Below are 17,695 nucleotides of genomic sequence, written 5' to 3' on the forward strand. Positions count from 1 at the left end.
TCACATTCAACCCATAACATATTTTAATTCTATGTTTACTTTTTTTGAGAAATTGCCATAGCCTTTTCCATAGTGCCTAGGCCATTTTACATAAACACTAGCAACGCACAAGGGTTCAAATTCACCACCTCCACAATGACACTTGTTAGTGTGTGTGCTCGTGTGTGTGTGTGTTTGAGTGCTCGTGTGTGTGTTTATAATGACCATTTCAATAGGTGAAAAGTGGAATCCCGTGATTCTGATTGGCATTTCTCTAGTGACTAGTGATGTTGAGTACCTGTTTCCATGTGCTCATTGGCCATTTACATATCTTCTTTGGAGACATATCTGAGTCCTTTGCCCCTTTTGTATTCAGGTTGCTTGTTTTCATTTTTTGTTGTGAGTCTTAAGAATTCCTCACACATTTTAGAGATCAATCTGTTTTCAGACAGGTGATCTGCAAATATGTCTTCCCATTCCATACGTCGCCTTTTCACTGTGTTGATGGTGTTGTTTTAAAACTTGATGAAATCCAACTTGTCCATTTTTTTGTTTGTCGTCTATGCTTTTGGTGTCATCTATAGGAAAGCATCTCTAGATCCAATGTCATGAAGTTTTCCCCTTGTGTTTTCATTTAAGAGTTTTATCATGTTAGTGCTTACGTTTCAGTCTTTGATACAATCTGAATTAATTTGTGTCCATGGTATAAGGTAAAGTTCCAACTTCATTTTTTGTGTGCATGGATATCCAGTTATCTCAACACTTTCTGTTGAAAGGCTGTCCTCTTCCTCACGAAAGGTCTTGGCGTTCTTCTTGTGAGTCATTTCACCATATATGCAGGGACTATTTCTGGTTCTCTATTCTATTCCATTGGTATGTGTCAGTGTTTATGCTGGTAGCACAAAGATTATTAACGCTTTGTCATAAGTTTTGAAACCAGAAAGTGTGAAACTTTCAACTTGGTTCCTCTCATCAGAATTTGTAACCCAAGAGACTAATATTTCGCCTATTGTTTCATTCCACTGTGCAATACATATTGAAAAATATGTGTTTTACAAAAAGGGTTAAGGATGCAGTTATCAAAATCACTCAATATGTATATGCAAATGTTAAGAATGATGATCAGATTATGAAACTCTCAAGAGAAACAGAAGACAGAGTGTCTTGTGTTCTTCACCAGAGCTCATTCATTGAGTCATGGGAGATTTTTAAAAGAATAAATGTATTGTCAACTCTCATTCAAGACTGTCCTGAAACAAAAGCAGTATTTGCCAAATATCGGAGAAGAAAATGATGGTGGTGTAACTTAACTTTTTTTCATCAATATCATGCTGAAAAAAAAAGCTCATTTATTACCTTATTAAGGTACCATAAATTATGTTTACGTGGAAGCTTTCCATAATGCATATCAATAAGAATGATTTCACACTTTCCTAACATGAATCAATATGTGTATTTTATTTCTAACCAATAGCAGTATATAAATTAGCTACAAAAAATTCAAAGAACACTTTGTGTGATATTGATAAATTTAGAGTTGCTTTTAAACTCTAATTTGAATTTGATATGAATAATAGTAATTAACATGGGCTTTCAAATGAACTTAACTTGGGACAGATGTAGTTTTCAAATTGATAAACTAGTCCAAAGTCAAATTAATTCTTCTAAAAACTTTTTAAAAATTGTCAAAGTAGATGCAAAGGTACAAGAAAAAGGATTTATTGGTAGTCAATTCAGGTAATAAACAACTTTGAGATATGTTTGGAACACGCCGGATATGTGAAACTACTCTTTTAAGAATACATTTTATGAAATCGAGACACAGATCAAGTATGTCTGGTAGAAAATTTAGCTCCCAAATTGACACGTTTTTATAGGAGTAAATTACACTCCGGATTTTAAGGGCTTAATACAAAAAGTAATGTAAAATATCTCAATAATTTTATAATACTTGCATGTTGAAATGATAACCTGGATATAACAGATTACCATATTTTTTAATGTTTATTTATTTTTGAGAGGGAGAGAGACAGAGCATGAGTGGGGGAGGGGCAGAGAGCCAGGGAGAGTCAGAATCCAAAACAGGCTCCAGGCTGTGATCTGTCAGCACAGAGCCCGATGCAGGGCTTGAACTCACAGATTGCAAAATCACGACCTGAGCCGAAGTTGGACACAACCCAGCTGCCCCTGAATATAATGGATCACTATTAAAGTCACACAGATATTACAAAATGAGCTATTCCCACTAAAATAAAATGTTGTTCCTGTAAACCTTGTACCTAACACAGCTGATTACCATTAATAGGCTAATTTAAGTCACTCACCCTAACTGTCCTTCCATGCTAGCTAACTGGTGAAATACTATTCCATGGACCAATCATTGGTGCTTTGCTCTGTTTAGGGGCAAACTTTTATACGATTTATAAAGATGAGAGTAGAACAGAAAATTGGGTTTTGTACAAGAACACTAAAATTCAAGGCAACCAAGATTTTAAATAACATTTTTTTAAAGATTATCACCAAGTCAGCCAAAGTACTTAAACAAAATGTGAAGTCACCAAAAATCTGCCTTATTAGTCAACACTCATCTCTGACTAAATATAATTTCTGAAAAGCTGACTTGAGGGTTATTTTTCTTCAGCTTCTGGTATTGAAATGATTGGTTTGACTCTAGATATGCAACACAACAATGAAAAACATTATGCCATCCCTCTCTCTCTTATTGATTTTAGGTGCCTAATGTACGTGTCTTCGAAGTAGTCAATCCTAAGTTGTGTTCCTTTGAGCAAAAGTTGCTAAACAGAGTCACAAGGATGCCCCCCTCCAAAAAAAGAGTATTGTTCTAGAAGAAGAAATAATATGAGAACATTTAAGTTCAGTGCAATCTCATTTTTAAAGCTACTTTTCCACATTTATGCATTTATGCTACTCTAAACACATTCACAAAAATGAGAATACATCTACAGTGGTTGTTAGGGGTAGAGTGCTAGCTTCAGTTAAAAAAATATTAAAATTATTAAAACATGGTTCTAATTCTCATGAAAGCCTGAAACAGACTTCTGTTCTTCGTTCTGGCAGTTACTTCAGTAACAGCAATGGGTTGTAAATAGTCTACAAATGGTGTAAAGCAGTTCAGATATAGAAACAACAGTCTTAAAAGTATTGCTAGGTTTTGGGGTGCCTGGGTGGCTCAGTCAGTTAAGCATCTGACTTCAGCTCAGGTCATGGTCTCACTGTTCATGAGTTCGAGCCCCATGTCGGGCTCTGTGCTGACAGCTCAGAGCCTGAAGCCTGCTTTGTACTCTGTGTGTGTCTCTCTCTGTGCCCCTCTCTTGCTTGTGTGCGCACTCTCTCTCTGAAAAATAAACAAACACTAAAAAAAAAAAAAAAACCCAAAAGAGGATTGCTATGTTTCAAAGATTTATCCCTATGGAAAACATGAGCAAGTTGTCCATTTCTTACTCAAGCCATGTGATAGAAAGCATAATATAGTTTGAGGACAGGCTAGGATTATTTCAACATGTATATTGTAAACCCTAGGGAAATTACCAAAAATGTTTTAAGGGTAAATAATAAGCCAATAAAGGAGATAACATGGAATAATAATAAATGCTCAGTTAAACCCAGAGAAGTAAAAAAAAAAAAAAAAAGAGAGAGAGAGAGAGATAAAAGAAAAATAAATATGGTAGCAACACTGATCACTTTATGTGCAAATAGTATAATTATACTGGTTAAAGACAGAGACTGTCCAGTTAAATTTCAAAAAAAGCAAGACTAAACTGTGTGTTCTCTACAAGAAATTTATGTTAACTTCAGTACTTAGGTTAAAAAAAAGTATAGAGCAAAATATGCCCAAGAAAGCTGGACTAATTATGTTAATTTCAAATAAAGTTGACTTAGGGGCGCCTGGGTGGCTCAGTCACTTAAGCGTCTGACTTCGGCTCAGGTCATGATCTCACAGTTAGTGGGGTCAAGGCCCACGTTGGGCTCTGTGCTGACAGCTCAGAGCCTGGAGCCTGCTTCTGATTCTGTGTCTCCCTCTCTCTCTGCCTCTCCCCTGGTTGCACTCTGTCTCTCTCTCTCTCAAACATAAGTAAACATTAAAAAATTTTGCAAATAAAGTTGACTCAGAATAAGGAATATCATTATGGATAAAAAGGGAGGTTACATAACGGTATGGAGTCAATTCTCCAAGAAGACATAACAATCCTAAATGTCTATATACTTAACAACACAGCCTTACATATATAAAGCAAATATTTTATAGGCCTGAAAGGAGAAACAGACAATTTTGCAATTATATTTGCAGAATTCAACTGTCCTTTTTTGGTAAATAGTAGAATGAGTAGGCAAAAATTAGTAAGGGTATAGAAAACCTGAAAAATACTATAAATAATTTGACTTAATTGACATATATATAGCATTCTACACAACAATAGCAGAATATACATTCTTCTCCACCATTCAAGAAACAGTCACCAAGATTCTGGCCCATAGACAAGACCTAAGTCTAAAGGAATAGAATTCATACAAAGTTCTTGAGCCATAACAAAGCTGCACTCACAATCAATAATAAGACCATATCCTAGAAAGTACTCAAATAGTTGGAAATTAAATAACCCATTTCTAAATAACCTGCAGGTCAAAGAAGAGCAAAATTTAAAACTGTTTTGAACGAACTGAAAATGAAAATACAACACAGCAAAATTTGTGGGCTACACCTAAACAGCATTTAGAAGAAAGTTCACAGCCATGACCGTTCATGCGAGAAAATAAGAAAGGTAAGAAAAATCAGTTCAACTGAAGTTTTACCTTAAAGGAACTAGAGGGGGAGAAAGCAAATTAAACTTAACATTAGCAGAAGGAAATCAATAATAATGATTAAAATAGGAATCAATGAAAAGAAAGGAAAGAAAAATAGAGAAAAGGCAATGAAACCAAAAGCTGGTTCTTTGTATCGTTTCTAAATGTGTAGGATGTAATTAAAACGGTGCTTAGGGAAAACGTATAACTGCTTAGATACTCACTTAATAGACATGAACGGAAGGACTTTTGCTGAACAATGTCACTTAACTTTGTGAAATCTTGAGTTACGTATCCGTAATGACTTGCGCCATCTTTAAAGATGACAACATACGAGGCTCCTAAGTGCCCTTCCTCCCACGGACACCCTGAACGGACAGCTACACACGGATCAATTCTTGCTGAAAGAAATCCGGAAACTAGCTGAGCAGCAACTATACACTGGGCAAAGGAGGACGTGGCACCACATCGAAACTGGTGGGAAAGGCTGAGACACACTCTCGTACAACACCACACAACTGGGAGGGCGTCCTCAAACTCCCAGCTTCTGCCTGAGGATCACAGGATTTGGACACCACATCCAGGGCCCCAACTTTTAAGTCACACACTCGAACGATGCCCACCCCCAACACCCAAGTCAGAAAGCCAGTAAAGTTTGCATTCTTGAGACCGCCAGGACCATAGCAAATAAAGGAGCAGTATGGGCCGGTGTGAGCATTTGCCAGATAGACCGCCCTGGGGCTCGATACAGAGGAAGTAGGCAAAAAAGGCCCATCTCTCAGTCTTTCCCTAACAAAGGTCTATTTCAAACGCTGCCGCAGGAGGGTCAGGCTTCCAATTTAGCACACATCTAGGGGCTGACTGCCATCCTCCCCAGAGATCACGGAAGCCTACGGACACTTCCTCTACCCTTTCTCTCTAGCCCACTCCAAGTTGTCAGTGTCTCCCTGGAGGGAACAGGAGCACATCTAGCACCCCAGATTTTGTGGCTGCCTCTTGAGGGGACCGGCCCCTGATTCCTTGGCTCTGATAACAAATGGGGCTTACCTTTAAAGATCCCGCAGGGCTGTAGCAAACAAAGAAGTTCTTAATGGGGTCAAGAGCAGCCGTCTTCTCCCCCATACACACAGGCTGAGTGCAGAGGAAGCAAGCAAAAATGCCCACCTACAAGTGTCTCCCTAGAAGGGGCCTAAATACATACTTTTCCAGTGGCGGCCTGATGGGCTGGCTTGTATCGGGGCACTGACTGCTCTTAGGACACTGATGGTCTGGGCACAGTTCCAACTACTCGGAGCCACTAATAACAAATAAGGTGGGTTGGGTAATCGCAAAAGACATTCACGAGTAGGCTGGGATGACTGACAAGGTTCATCTCCTATAATGAGACCACTCTGTCAAGACTAGGAGAGATAACTATCTCATCTGATGCACAGGAACCAAGAGAGAGAGTCAACGAAAATGAAGAAACAGGGATGTGTTCCAAACCAAAGAAAGAGATAAAACTCCAGAAACAGATCTTCCCGAAATGGGGATCAGTACTTAACCTGATAGAGAGTTCAAATAACAGTCATAAAAGCTCCTCCCCACGATCAGGAGAACAATGCATGAACAAAGCGAGAATTTCAACGAAGAGATAGAAACTATTAAAAAGTACCAAACAGAAATCACAGAACTGAAGAATAAAATGACCGAACTGAAAAATTCAGTAGAGAGTTTCAATAGCAGGCTAGATCAAGTGGAGTGAAAGATTAGTCTTCACTAATCACAGAGCAGTGGGATTCACTTAAGCAGGGGAGCAACAAGAAAAAAGAATGAAAAAGATTGAAGACAGTTGAAGGGTTTATGGGACACTCACAAATGGACCAATATACACATTATACAGTTCCCAGGAGAATAAAGAGAGAAACGGGTAGAAAGCTTATTAAAATAATAATGATAGTAATAATAATAACAGCTGTAAATTTACCTAATCTAAGGAAAGAAACAGGCATTCAGATCCAGGAAGCCAAGAAACTTACAAAGGAGATGAATCCCGAAAGACCCACACCAAGGCACATTATAATCAAATTGTCTGGAGTTGAAGACAAGGAGAGAATCTTAAAACAGTAAGAGAAAATGACTTGTTATCTACAATGGAACTTCCATAAGACTATCAGCAAATTTTTCAGCAGAGACTTTGCAGGTCAGAGGGAGTGGCATGATATGTATATTCAAAGTGCTGAAAGAAAGAGAAAGAAGAAAGAAAGAAAGAAAGAAAGAAAGAAAGAAAGAAAGAAAGAAGGAAAGGAAGGAAGGAAGGAAGGAAGGAAGGAAGGAAGGAAGGAAGGAAGAAAGGAAGGAAAGGAAGGAAAGGAAGGAAGGAAGGAAGGAAGGAAGGAAGGAAAGGAAGGAAGGAAGGAAGGAAGGAAGGAAGAGAAAAAAACCCACCAACCGAGAATATTCAACACAGCAAAGTTGCCTTTCAAAATTGAAGGGAACATAGTTTGCCAGACAAGTGAAAAATGGAGTTTATCACCACCAAATGGGTGTTGTAAAAACCATTAAAGGGGCTTCTTCGCAGTGAGATGAAAGGATGATACTAAGAAACAGGAAATCACTTGAAACTATTAAACTGACTGGTAAGGTAAATATGTAGTTAAATTCAGAATTCTTTAACGTTTCATGGCGGTGGGTGAATCTTGAGATTTCTTTTGTAAAATTAGCAAGCAGTGATCGTGAACGTATGGTAGGAAAGGAGAATGTGCTAGACCACAAAGGCTTTTACAGATATATTAGCGGAAAGCACTTTCAGCAGTGGAGAATGTGGAAAACGACTTCCTTAAAATTATGACTACCATTTAGAAAATCCGCCTTTACTTACGCGTGTGTGCAGTTTGCCGATTGCTGTCTCACCCAATGCTTCGACTCCTTTTGCAATATCCCCCCTCTTGTGCTCATCCAGGTTTAGCAGGCTTCCCCAGTTGGGAGAGCTACTTCCTGAGGAAATTTGTTCCATTTTTAGATGTATCTACTTAAACTCATTCCTTACATATGTTCTTTGCGGTAAGCCAGAATCTATTTCCTTATAGTTTCGTCAATTGATTTTAGTATACCGATATATCTAATTATGTGTCTCTCTTAAGATCTTTTCCATATTTGAAGATAACTCTCATGTTTTCCTGGAGTTTTCTCCAGGCTAGAAATTTCCATCCTTCTTACCTATTGAAATAAGTTCATTCCAACTTTGCTTACCATCCTGCACACCTTTCTTTGGAATGATACCAGTTTCTGAATGATCCTCTTAAAATCTGGGTTCCAGCCCTGAACACAGTATTTTAAATGTGATCTGGCTAGTCTAAATAGTGTGGGACTATCACCTGTCTTGCTCTGCAGCTATAATCCATTTATATTTATTTTTTGTCTTGGCAGCTTTCTTATATTAACTCATAATGAGCTTAAATCCAAGGAAAATTCTAAGCCCCCTTCCCTTGATTCTGTAAAATTATTTTCTAGATACTTTGAATAGCCTTGTCCAATTTTTTTTTTTTTTTTTTTTTTTGGTTAAATTTGTGTCAGTGACTTGTATTGAAATCTCTTGAACTCCTGATCTTCAAATAACCCTAGGAGGCTCTCTTGATTTTAGGCCATCTATAATACGGTTAAGTGAGAACGGGTCGAGCTGTGCATCACACTGGTAAATATCCTTTGCTGAATGGCATGATACTTTTCTATTGTTGTAGCCATACCACAAAAAAGCACTCCCTGAGAAAGTATTTTCAACACTGAAATTGCCCCCACTGAATTACCATTCAGCCTGTCTTAGTTTGAGCATTATCCTTGAAAGACTTGTATACCTTCCAGGCAAACAGTTAGTGAACTCTGTTTCTGAGAATTCTACCTTTGATTATAGTTGTCAAGGATACTGAATTGACTATGACAAGGTTTCTCTTGGTGCTTAAATTCCAGTAAGTAAACAATAAAGAAGTGAGTAAAAAAAGCAAGGAAATTTCTAAAAGTATTAAGTGATGGGAAGAAAATTAAACAGGTTAGTGGAATAGAGAGTCACAAGGTGGTTGTTTTAAGTCAAATGGTTAGAGAAGGCTTCTTTTAGGTGACCTTTAAGTGGGATTTATTTAGTTATTTAATGTTTATTTTTGAGACAGAGAAAGAGAGAGAGAGACAGCAAGCGGGGGAGAGGCAGAGAGGGAGACAAAGTCCAAAGCAGGCTCCAGGCTCTGAGCTATCAGCAGAGCCCGATGTGGGACTCGAACTCATGAACTGTGAGATCATGACCTGAGTTGAAGTCAGACGTTTAACCGACTGACCCACCCAGGCACCCCTTAAGTGGGATTTAAACGAGCATAAGGAAACATCAGGAATAGGAAAGAAGATAAAAGTTCAAGGTGACTAGCAAGACTAAATTTAAACACATCCGTTTTAGCTATTTTGCACTCCTCCTTTCTTTAGTCATTCCCAAATTTCCCAGAAAGATACCCTAGTAACAGCAGCCGACCACGGACCCACAACCCTACAGTTGTAGCTCTGGGCTAATACAACCCATTCTGGAGGGTGGGGGTGGAGGCTGAGGCTAGCCCACTCTCTGAAGACTAAGGTAATGAGACATCACAAGCCACCGTGGCTACCTCTGTTCAACGGTCATAACAATCCCCAGCTCTCCATAACTTTCTAAAGAAAATATTATTGATCATAGCAGAAAAGCATAAGAGAATGAGGGATTGATGCAAATTCGCAACTGGAAACACAAGTCAAAAAAGTATGCTTAGACTCCAGAACCGCATAAGCAAAGGTTTACCACTTTCACAGATGCGTGGAAAACCGGAGGGTGGAATCAGGGAACATAAAATAATTCAGTGTCGCTCTAGCACAGGACAGATGAAGATTATGAAGATAAGATATAAACATAGGTTGGGGAAATATCAGTGAACACCATTTATGCCAAGCAGTTCACCTGGATTCTCTATGAAACTGAGAGCTACTGAAAGTTGTTTGAGCATGGTAGTGACTGATCCAGAAGCTCAGTGCGGAATACAGGTTAGGCGCAGGGAGACCGCTTAAAAAACCACTAGAACAATCCTGTTAAGAAGTAATGGTTGCTCGGGGCGTCTCGGTGGCTCAGTGGGTTAAGCGTCTGATTCTTGGTTTCAGCTCAGGTCATGATCTCAGGGCTTCATGTGCTGGAGCCCCACATCGGGCTCTGTGCTGGTAAGGCAGAGCCGGCTTTGAATTCTCTTTCTCCCCCCTTCGCTGCCCCTCCCCCATTCACGCTCTCAACACAAATAAAGTTTAAGAAAAGAAAAAGAAAATTCTTTAAAAAAAAGAAAAGAATGAACGGTTGCTTGAATTTAAGCAATGCAGTCATCTGTTGGTGATTTCTTTCTTTCTTTCTTTTACTTTAGAGAGAGAGAGTACAAGCAGGAGAAGGAGATGCGGGGGAGAGAGAGAGAGAGAGAATGAATCTCAAGCAGGCTCCACACCCAAGTGCAGAGCCCAAAGCGGGACTCAATCCCACGACCCTGGGATCACGACCTGAGCCGAAATCAAGAGTGAGACTCTCAACTGAATGAGCCACCCAAGAGCCCGTGATTGCTTTTCAAAATGCTAAATGTGCACAGATGACGAGAACGTAGCAAGACAGGCACTTTAGTCCATTTCTGGTATTTCTGGTGGAAGTTGGATTTTTCTGGTGTAGAGTGGTGTGGGGTTGGATTTAAGAGACAAAGGAGAAGAGGTCAAAGACCAGAAGACTAACACTTAGCCAGAGGAGAGAGGAGAAGTTATTGAAGATGACCATGAGGTTGGAGCCCTGATGGTGCAAGAAACGAGGAAGCAGGAGGAGATGGTGAGAATGGGGGGAACAGACTCAAAAAACCCACGGGGACCTGCCCTCCCCTCAATCGCGAGACACTGCGGAGCCTCGGGTAGACTCATGTCAACTCAGTGTCTGTATTTACATTATGCTGGTGGCAGAGGCCCGTTGTCATAGGTTATTTCAAATATCCTTTCCAGACAATTCTGAGATTTTATTTTTAATTTTTTTATGTTTATTTTATTTTTGACAGAGACAGAGCACGAGCGGGGAAGGGGCAGAGAGAGAGGGAGACACAGACTCTGAAACAGGCTCCAGGCTCTGCGCTGTCAGCACAGAGCCCGACGCGGGGCTCGAACTCACGAACTGTGAGATCGTGACCGGAGCCGAAGTCGGACGCTCAACCGACTGAGCCATCGGGGCGCCTCACAGTTCTGAGATCTATAAATGAATAAATACATGGCTTCTATAAAACATTTGAAATTAACAGAAGAATATAAGTACATCTGCTTCCTCTCCTATTTCTTTAATACTGCGTATGTCCTTGTTTCTGTGTGTGTTTCCCATCCTCTGGGATTCTACTGGTTTCGAAGCAGTCTTTCATCATGATACGATGAGCACTCTTCCCATACACCCTTCAACGTTTAAGCCGTGTTTTCTTAGTAGCTTTATTCAAATGTTCAGATAGCTATAATCTGATCAATCACATCCCATTGATTGTTTACCGGAATGTTTCTAATGGCACTGAGGGAAACACGTTTCTACATAAATCCTAATGTACAGCTATATGCTATTTTCCTAAGATAAATGTCTACATCTGGTATCTCTCATTTAAAGGACAGTTTTAGGGCTTTTGATATACGATCAAACGCTGCTCCGGTCAACTTAGCCATCGCACCTCCATCACTACTGCATTAAAGTGCGTTCTGCTACATTCCAGCCAAATGCAGGCACATAACCTTTTAAAAAGCAATTCCCCAAAAATGAAAAACGATATCACATTTTTTGGGCTTTTTTGGGTATTGCATTTTAATTTTTATCCGAATATAGGGAAGTTCAACCTTCTAAGCTGTTTATTGGACTTATTTCTTTCTATTCAAAAATTGAATCTGCACATTTTCGTTTTGGATTTTGTCATTTAATTGTGTCTTTAAGATTTTATATAAGGATATTTAGCTTTCGTCTTTCATACCTGCCGCCAAATTTGCTACTTGTATTTTGTCTTGTGCATTTTGGACATACAAGTTGTAAATAATCATGTATGGTTTTCCTGTTCAGTTCCATCTTTTATTTTTATGTAGGTCTTCTTACAGACTATATATATTCATCTATATTTTCATCTAGTTCGTCTTTTATCTGACGTATGTACCGATCCATCACCAATGACATATGGTAATTTTTTATGACATAATTTTTACATAAAGTAAACCTTCCAATTTTTAAATGTTTTCATTGTAATTGACTACCATGGTCAACTTTCTTACCACTTCTCATAGCTATTCAGTTTCTGTAGTTTTCCAGGTGATAATTTATCTGCAATCCACTGTAACTTAATTCTTTATGTTTTAATAGTTGGTCGTTCTCACCGAGAATTTCCAGGACAATGTTGGGAGGAAACAGATCAGCGATAAAGGCATGAACCCTGTCCTGTCCATCTCTGCATCCCACAGGATATCGGAATGTGTTCCGGCATAAAAACATTTACTGAAGAGCGGAGCGATCTCACGTTTTCTGGTCAATCACACATCTGTAATCGTCACAGATCTGAAACGAAGACACTAGTGTCCCCATTCCCCAGATGGAGAAACTGAGGCTCGAGCTGAGGTAACACACACAGAGCCCGGAGGCCAATCTTATTAGAACCGTCCCAGGATTCCGACATCCTTCGGGGCACCGCTGGTGCGGGTCCCCCTCCTCCCCTCAAGACCGCAGTGTCACGCCGGCAGGGGCGCGCACGGGGACCGGGGCTCAGCTGCGGCTCCAGTCGCGGAAGGGGGGGGGGGTGGGCAGGTGCGCGCGCCGTCCCGCAAGCCCCCCCCCCCCCCCCCCCCCCCCCCCAGCACCGCTCGTCCCCGGAGCGCCGGCTCCCGCCCCCCAGCCCGGCGGGCCGCTCGCCTCGCGCCTGCCCCCTGCAGGCCGGCCGCGGGGCTGCTCGCGGGCGGGGCGGGCCCGGAGCGCGGAGCGGGGTGCGGACATGGCGCGGGTGCTCATCGTGGGCGCCGGGCTGACGGGCAGCCTGTGCGCGGCGCTGCTGAGGAAAGAGACGCCCCGGCCTGTGCACCTCACGGTGTGGGAAGAGGCCGGGGACTCAGGTGGGTCGTCCGGCGGCCGAAACCGGGGCAAGGAGGCCGCCGCCGGCCCGGGGTTCCGAAGCGGCGAGCGGCCCCCCTGGGGGAGTCGGTGAGAAAATCCAGTGGCGGCCGCGGCCGGCGGGTCCCGGCAGCGGCATGCGCAGTGCGCGCCCGGCCACGTGACCAGGGCCTCAGCCCTACCCCCCCCCCCACCCCGCCCCCAGGGCCCGACGCGGGGGGGGGGGGGGTGGCTGTGACCCTGGCGCGGTGGGGGGTGGTGTCGGGGAGCGGGAGGGGTCCCCCGGCAGGAGGAGCGAGGGGAACCGGCGAAGCGGGAGGAGGGAGAGGAGGGGTGGGGGGGAGGGAGGAGTGAGAGGAGCGGGAGGAGCCCCGGGCCCCGGAAGGAGAGAGGGAGGGGGAAGGAAGGGAGGAGCGGGAGGAGCGGGAGGAGCCCCGGGAGGGAGAAAGGGAGGAGCCCGGGGGAGCTCTGGCCCTTTGCAACGCTTGGGCCTGGGGTCTTGGCCAATACGTGGGCTTACATCGCGGCCTGCTGGTGCCTTCGTGGCCTTCTCCCCGCTTCGAGGATCCCGAAGTGCCCGTTGGCCAGGACTTTACGAAGACCTACTTTACAGAATCCTTGTTTTCTCATGAAACCTGAGTGCAAGAGTGAAAGCATTCCTTGACTGATGCATCCTGACATGTCATTCGTTGTGTCGTTTTATTTGATCCATTCATCCGTTCTTTAATGAAACATGGGAGTCCGTGCTCCCGGCGCCGAGCTGAACAACGCTTGCCGCCCCATTCTTGTGCCCTCTTTGAGAAAGGGCCTCACGGTGACCAAATTGCCTCTGGACTGCTTCCTGACCAGGGTAGGTTGCAGAGCCTAAAACTGAAACAAAAACAAACATCAAAAGGTCTTTTAAAATACGGCTATGATCTGTTCGGCCCGACCTGAGCTGAACAGCGTGAATCGCAGGAGGTTCATTCTGATGCACTAAGACGTTTCCTGTGGATTCATTCAAGGGGGGAGAATGGCTACGGCCCGGAGTCCTTGCAATCCACAGAGCACCGTTGACTTGGGAGCCCAGTACATCACCCGCACTCCCCATTATGCTAAAAAACACCAAAGGTGAGTTAGTTGCAAGGGGTGGAATCCTTCTTACTGAGTGTATGATGTAAACATGTTGAGATCATCCATTTTTAACTCTGCCTCTTGTAATAAAGTATAGTGAGGGCAGGACAATATTGTCGCTGTCGGTGGTGGTAGCAGGAAGACGTGAACCTGAGTGAAGTGGATAAGCTGGGATACAGGTCTCCCAGGGTTATTGAGAAGGCCCCGAGGAGCCCTTACCCCACGGGGGCTCAGTAAATGTGCTTGAACGAGTCAGGGTTGAGGAAGAGGGAGGCTGGCTGTGACACCAGGCAGTCTGCACCAAATTCAGGATTGGTGCCCTGCCTGCCTTTCTGTTTACCTTCTTCACTGACTTTAATTTTGAAATATGCAAGAAAATGGGCCTTCTGCTAATGTCAGCAGAAGATTTATGGATTCTCCAAACGTTGCTGTTCGTCACTTGAATTCTGTTTTATTATTATTTTTTTAAGTAAGCTCTGTGCCCAAAAAGGGGCTTGAACTCACGACCCAGAGATCAAGAGTTGCATGTTCCACCGACGGAGCCAGCCAGGCCCGCCCTGAGCTATGTTTTATCAACACGAAACATGTATTCAGTTGATCATATCAAGATTTCTAGTTGTTATTTAGAATGATAATCTCTAAGAATTCTTGGACGAGACTATATAGTATTTTTAAGCTAACTAATTACGGTATGTAATTATATATGTTGATTTATTTCAGTTTTTATGATGAACTGTTAGCTCACGGCATTTTGAAACCTCTGACCTCTCCAATTGAAGGGATGGTAATGAAAGAAGGAGACTGTAACTTTGTGGCACCTCAAGGACTTTCTTCAATCGTTAAGCATTACCTGGAAGAATCAGGTGCGGATAAGGTTTTCTCTGCCTTCTTTTAGAATTAGCATTTACAAATAAAAGTTATATATATAGTTAAATATTAATACTATAAAGAAAGTCATAAAATACGTGTTCTCCTATTCACTGCTCAACGGCTAATTTTCTCTTCCTAAAGTAATTCCTGATAATAGTTTTCAATATATACTTCCAGAAAAATGTTTATGTATCTATTGATCTTATATGACTATCTTTATGTATTTATTCATGCGTGTTTATGTTTGCTCTTTTTAAGATATGCACACAGGATTATTTTACATAAACCATTCTACAAGTTGTTTGGTCTGTTTATAATAAATCACCCCCCCCGCCCCCACCCGCCCTCATTTTCTATCTATCTACCTCCTATTGGTTCTGTTTCTCTGGAGAATCTTAACACATCGTCATGGACAGAATCATATCTTAGGTCTATTTTCATATCAACAAATTCAGTATGCTTCGTTCTTTTCAATGCCTGTTCAGTATTACATTATTTATGTATAAATAAATAAATGAATATATTGTTTAGCTATTAACTTTCTGGTAAATATTTAGGTAAATATTTGGGGGGGTGACAGGTTGTTTTGGGTTTTGCTAATACCAATGTTGGTGCATTATCTGACCCTGATGCACTTTTGTAAGCATATCTGTAGGACCAGTTTCTAACAGTACGATAGCTGTCAAATGGTAATGTGCATTTTTTTTGTTTGTTTGTTTTTTGAGAGAGAGAGAGAAAGCAGGGGAGGAGCAGAGAGAGAGGGAGACAGAGAATCTGAAGCAGACTCCCTGCTGTCAGCGCAGAGTCTGACTAGGGGCTCGAACTCATGAACCATGAGATCCTGATCTGAGCCAAAATTGGATGCTTAACCGACTGAGCCACCCAGGCACCCCATAACGTGTATTTGTAATGCTATCTTTTCCTCTTAAAGAGCATCTCATCTTCAACGGTGAATGGGACATTACATCTTGATATTATGGAGATTTTTGGGTTTTGCCAATGTGACAGGTTAAAGATAGTATATTTTTGTGTTTTGATTTGCATTTACTTAATGAGTGAGTTGTTTTAACCAGCTCTTTGCATTTTTTTCCTTTGAATTTATTTATAACCTTTGACTCTTTTCTATTAGGATGTTCATTTGTTCCTTATGTATTTTATGAATGTTTTGAAAATGACCTTTGTTTTTTTTTTTGAAAATGACCTTTTCAAAAATGATGATAAATGATCTTGGATGACAAATGATTTTTTTCTTAAACAGAAGTAGGTTTCTTGATGAGTCATCATTAAATAAAATGCCCAATTCAAGATCACTGAAGAAAGGTGCTGAGAATTTTTGTTTCATAAGCTATTTCTAGGATAATTATTGTTTTGATCCTCATCAAATATTAGTTATTGAGAACTATCCCAGGCAAGGGAGAGATCAGTGAGATTGAATATACAATATGAGAACATAGTAAATACCATTCTGGTTAGACCATTTCTCCATCTAGGATTCAGTCTGTGGTCATGTATTACTCAGGATTTTCCAGAGAAACAGAACAAATAGGAGATAGACAAAATAGGATACGTATACATGTGTGTATATATATATGTGTGTGTGTGTGTATATATATATATATATATATATATATATACACACATACTAGAATACATTGGATATATATACTAGGATATATATATGTATATATATATGACTTATTATAAAGAATTGGTTTATGTGATTATGGAGGCTGACAAATGTCAAGATTTTCCGGATGAGTTGGCAGGCTGGAGACCCAGGGAAGCCAACGGTTTCGTTCCAGTCTGAAGGCTGAGAACCAAGAGACGTAATGGTACAATTCCAGTCTGAAGGCTAGCAGCCTCCAGACCCAGGAGGAGCTGACTTTTCAGTTCAAGTGCAAGTACAGGGGAAGAAAACCCTCCAAACCCTTGTTCCAGGTTGAAAGCGGTCAGGCGGGAAGAATTCTTCTTCACTGTCAGGAGGGTCAGGCTTTTTGTTTTATTCAAGCCTTTGGCTGATTGGATAAGACTCATCTGTGTTAAGTAGGGAGGGTAATCGGCTTTACTCTGTCTACCAACTTAAATGTTAATCTCATCCAAAAAACACCCTCATAGACAGACCCAGGATAATGTTTGACCAAATATCTGGGCACTCTGTGACCCAAGTTAATGCATAAAATTAACCACTGCAGATTATGATACCATTGGATATTTTATAGAATGTCTCCATCAGCTTCATATACCCTATAACTTTAAAAATCTCATTTCTGTTGTGATTTGGCCCAATCTACAAGTGCATATTTACTGAAATCCTCAGGTACTCACTAACCGTATTATATATCTACCCATCCATGCATGTCATATATCCATTCAATATAGACTTATTGAGTAGTTACTATATGCCAGGCACTGTTTTAGGCGTTAATGATACATGAACCAAAGTCCTTGCCCTCTTACAGCTGATGTTCTGGCAAAGAGACAGTTCTTGAATACACAGTGCCTACATCCTTATTTTGGTAGGTGTTAGGGGAATGTATGTTTTGTCTTCCAATTTTGCTTTGGAAGGTCTTGGGAAAAGAGGTTATATTTAATTACCTGCGGCTCACATAGAATGTGGCACACATCATGGGCATGCATGGCAGTGACAGTTACCATGGCTGTTCCATCATGCTATCATGCGCATGCCGCAGCTATCATACCATATAATCCTACAGCAACAATTCAAAACCTAACTATATCATTATAACACTCGCCACCTTTATACTATTCATACACAGCCCTGCTACACCAACATTATCCCTGTCACAAACATGA

General features: G+C 41.4%; 1 protein-coding gene across 14 annotated transcripts in view; it reads left to right on the top strand.

Annotated features, from left to right (window-relative positions):
• The first annotated feature begins 12,742 nt into the window (after nt 1-12,742).
• Nucleotides 12,743-17,695, top strand: part of RNLS (renalase, FAD dependent amine oxidase) — a 327,133-nt gene continuing 322,180 nt past the window's right edge. For 4 of the 14 annotated variants that reach the window (XM_027049833.2, XM_053207365.1, XM_027049836.2 and 1 more), the window contains exons 1-3: nt 13,325-13,748; nt 13,903-14,008; nt 14,732-14,874. In XM_027049833.2, coding sequence (XP_026905634.1) covers nt 13,625-13,748; nt 13,903-14,008; nt 14,732-14,874 — 373 coding nt within the window. In that variant the 5' untranslated portion in view covers nt 13,325-13,624. Of the gene's footprint in view, nt 12,901-13,319; nt 13,749-13,902; nt 14,009-14,731; nt 14,875-17,695 lie in introns of those variants that run through there. The other 10 variants (XM_053207366.1, XM_053207370.1, XM_027049837.2 and 7 more) reach the window with 6 other exon arrangements.

Source organism: Acinonyx jubatus, chromosome D2 (assembly GCF_027475565.1).
Source record: "Acinonyx jubatus isolate Ajub_Pintada_27869175 chromosome D2, VMU_Ajub_asm_v1.0, whole genome shotgun sequence".
Lineage (NCBI taxonomy): Eukaryota > Metazoa > Chordata > Mammalia > Carnivora > Felidae > Acinonyx > Acinonyx jubatus.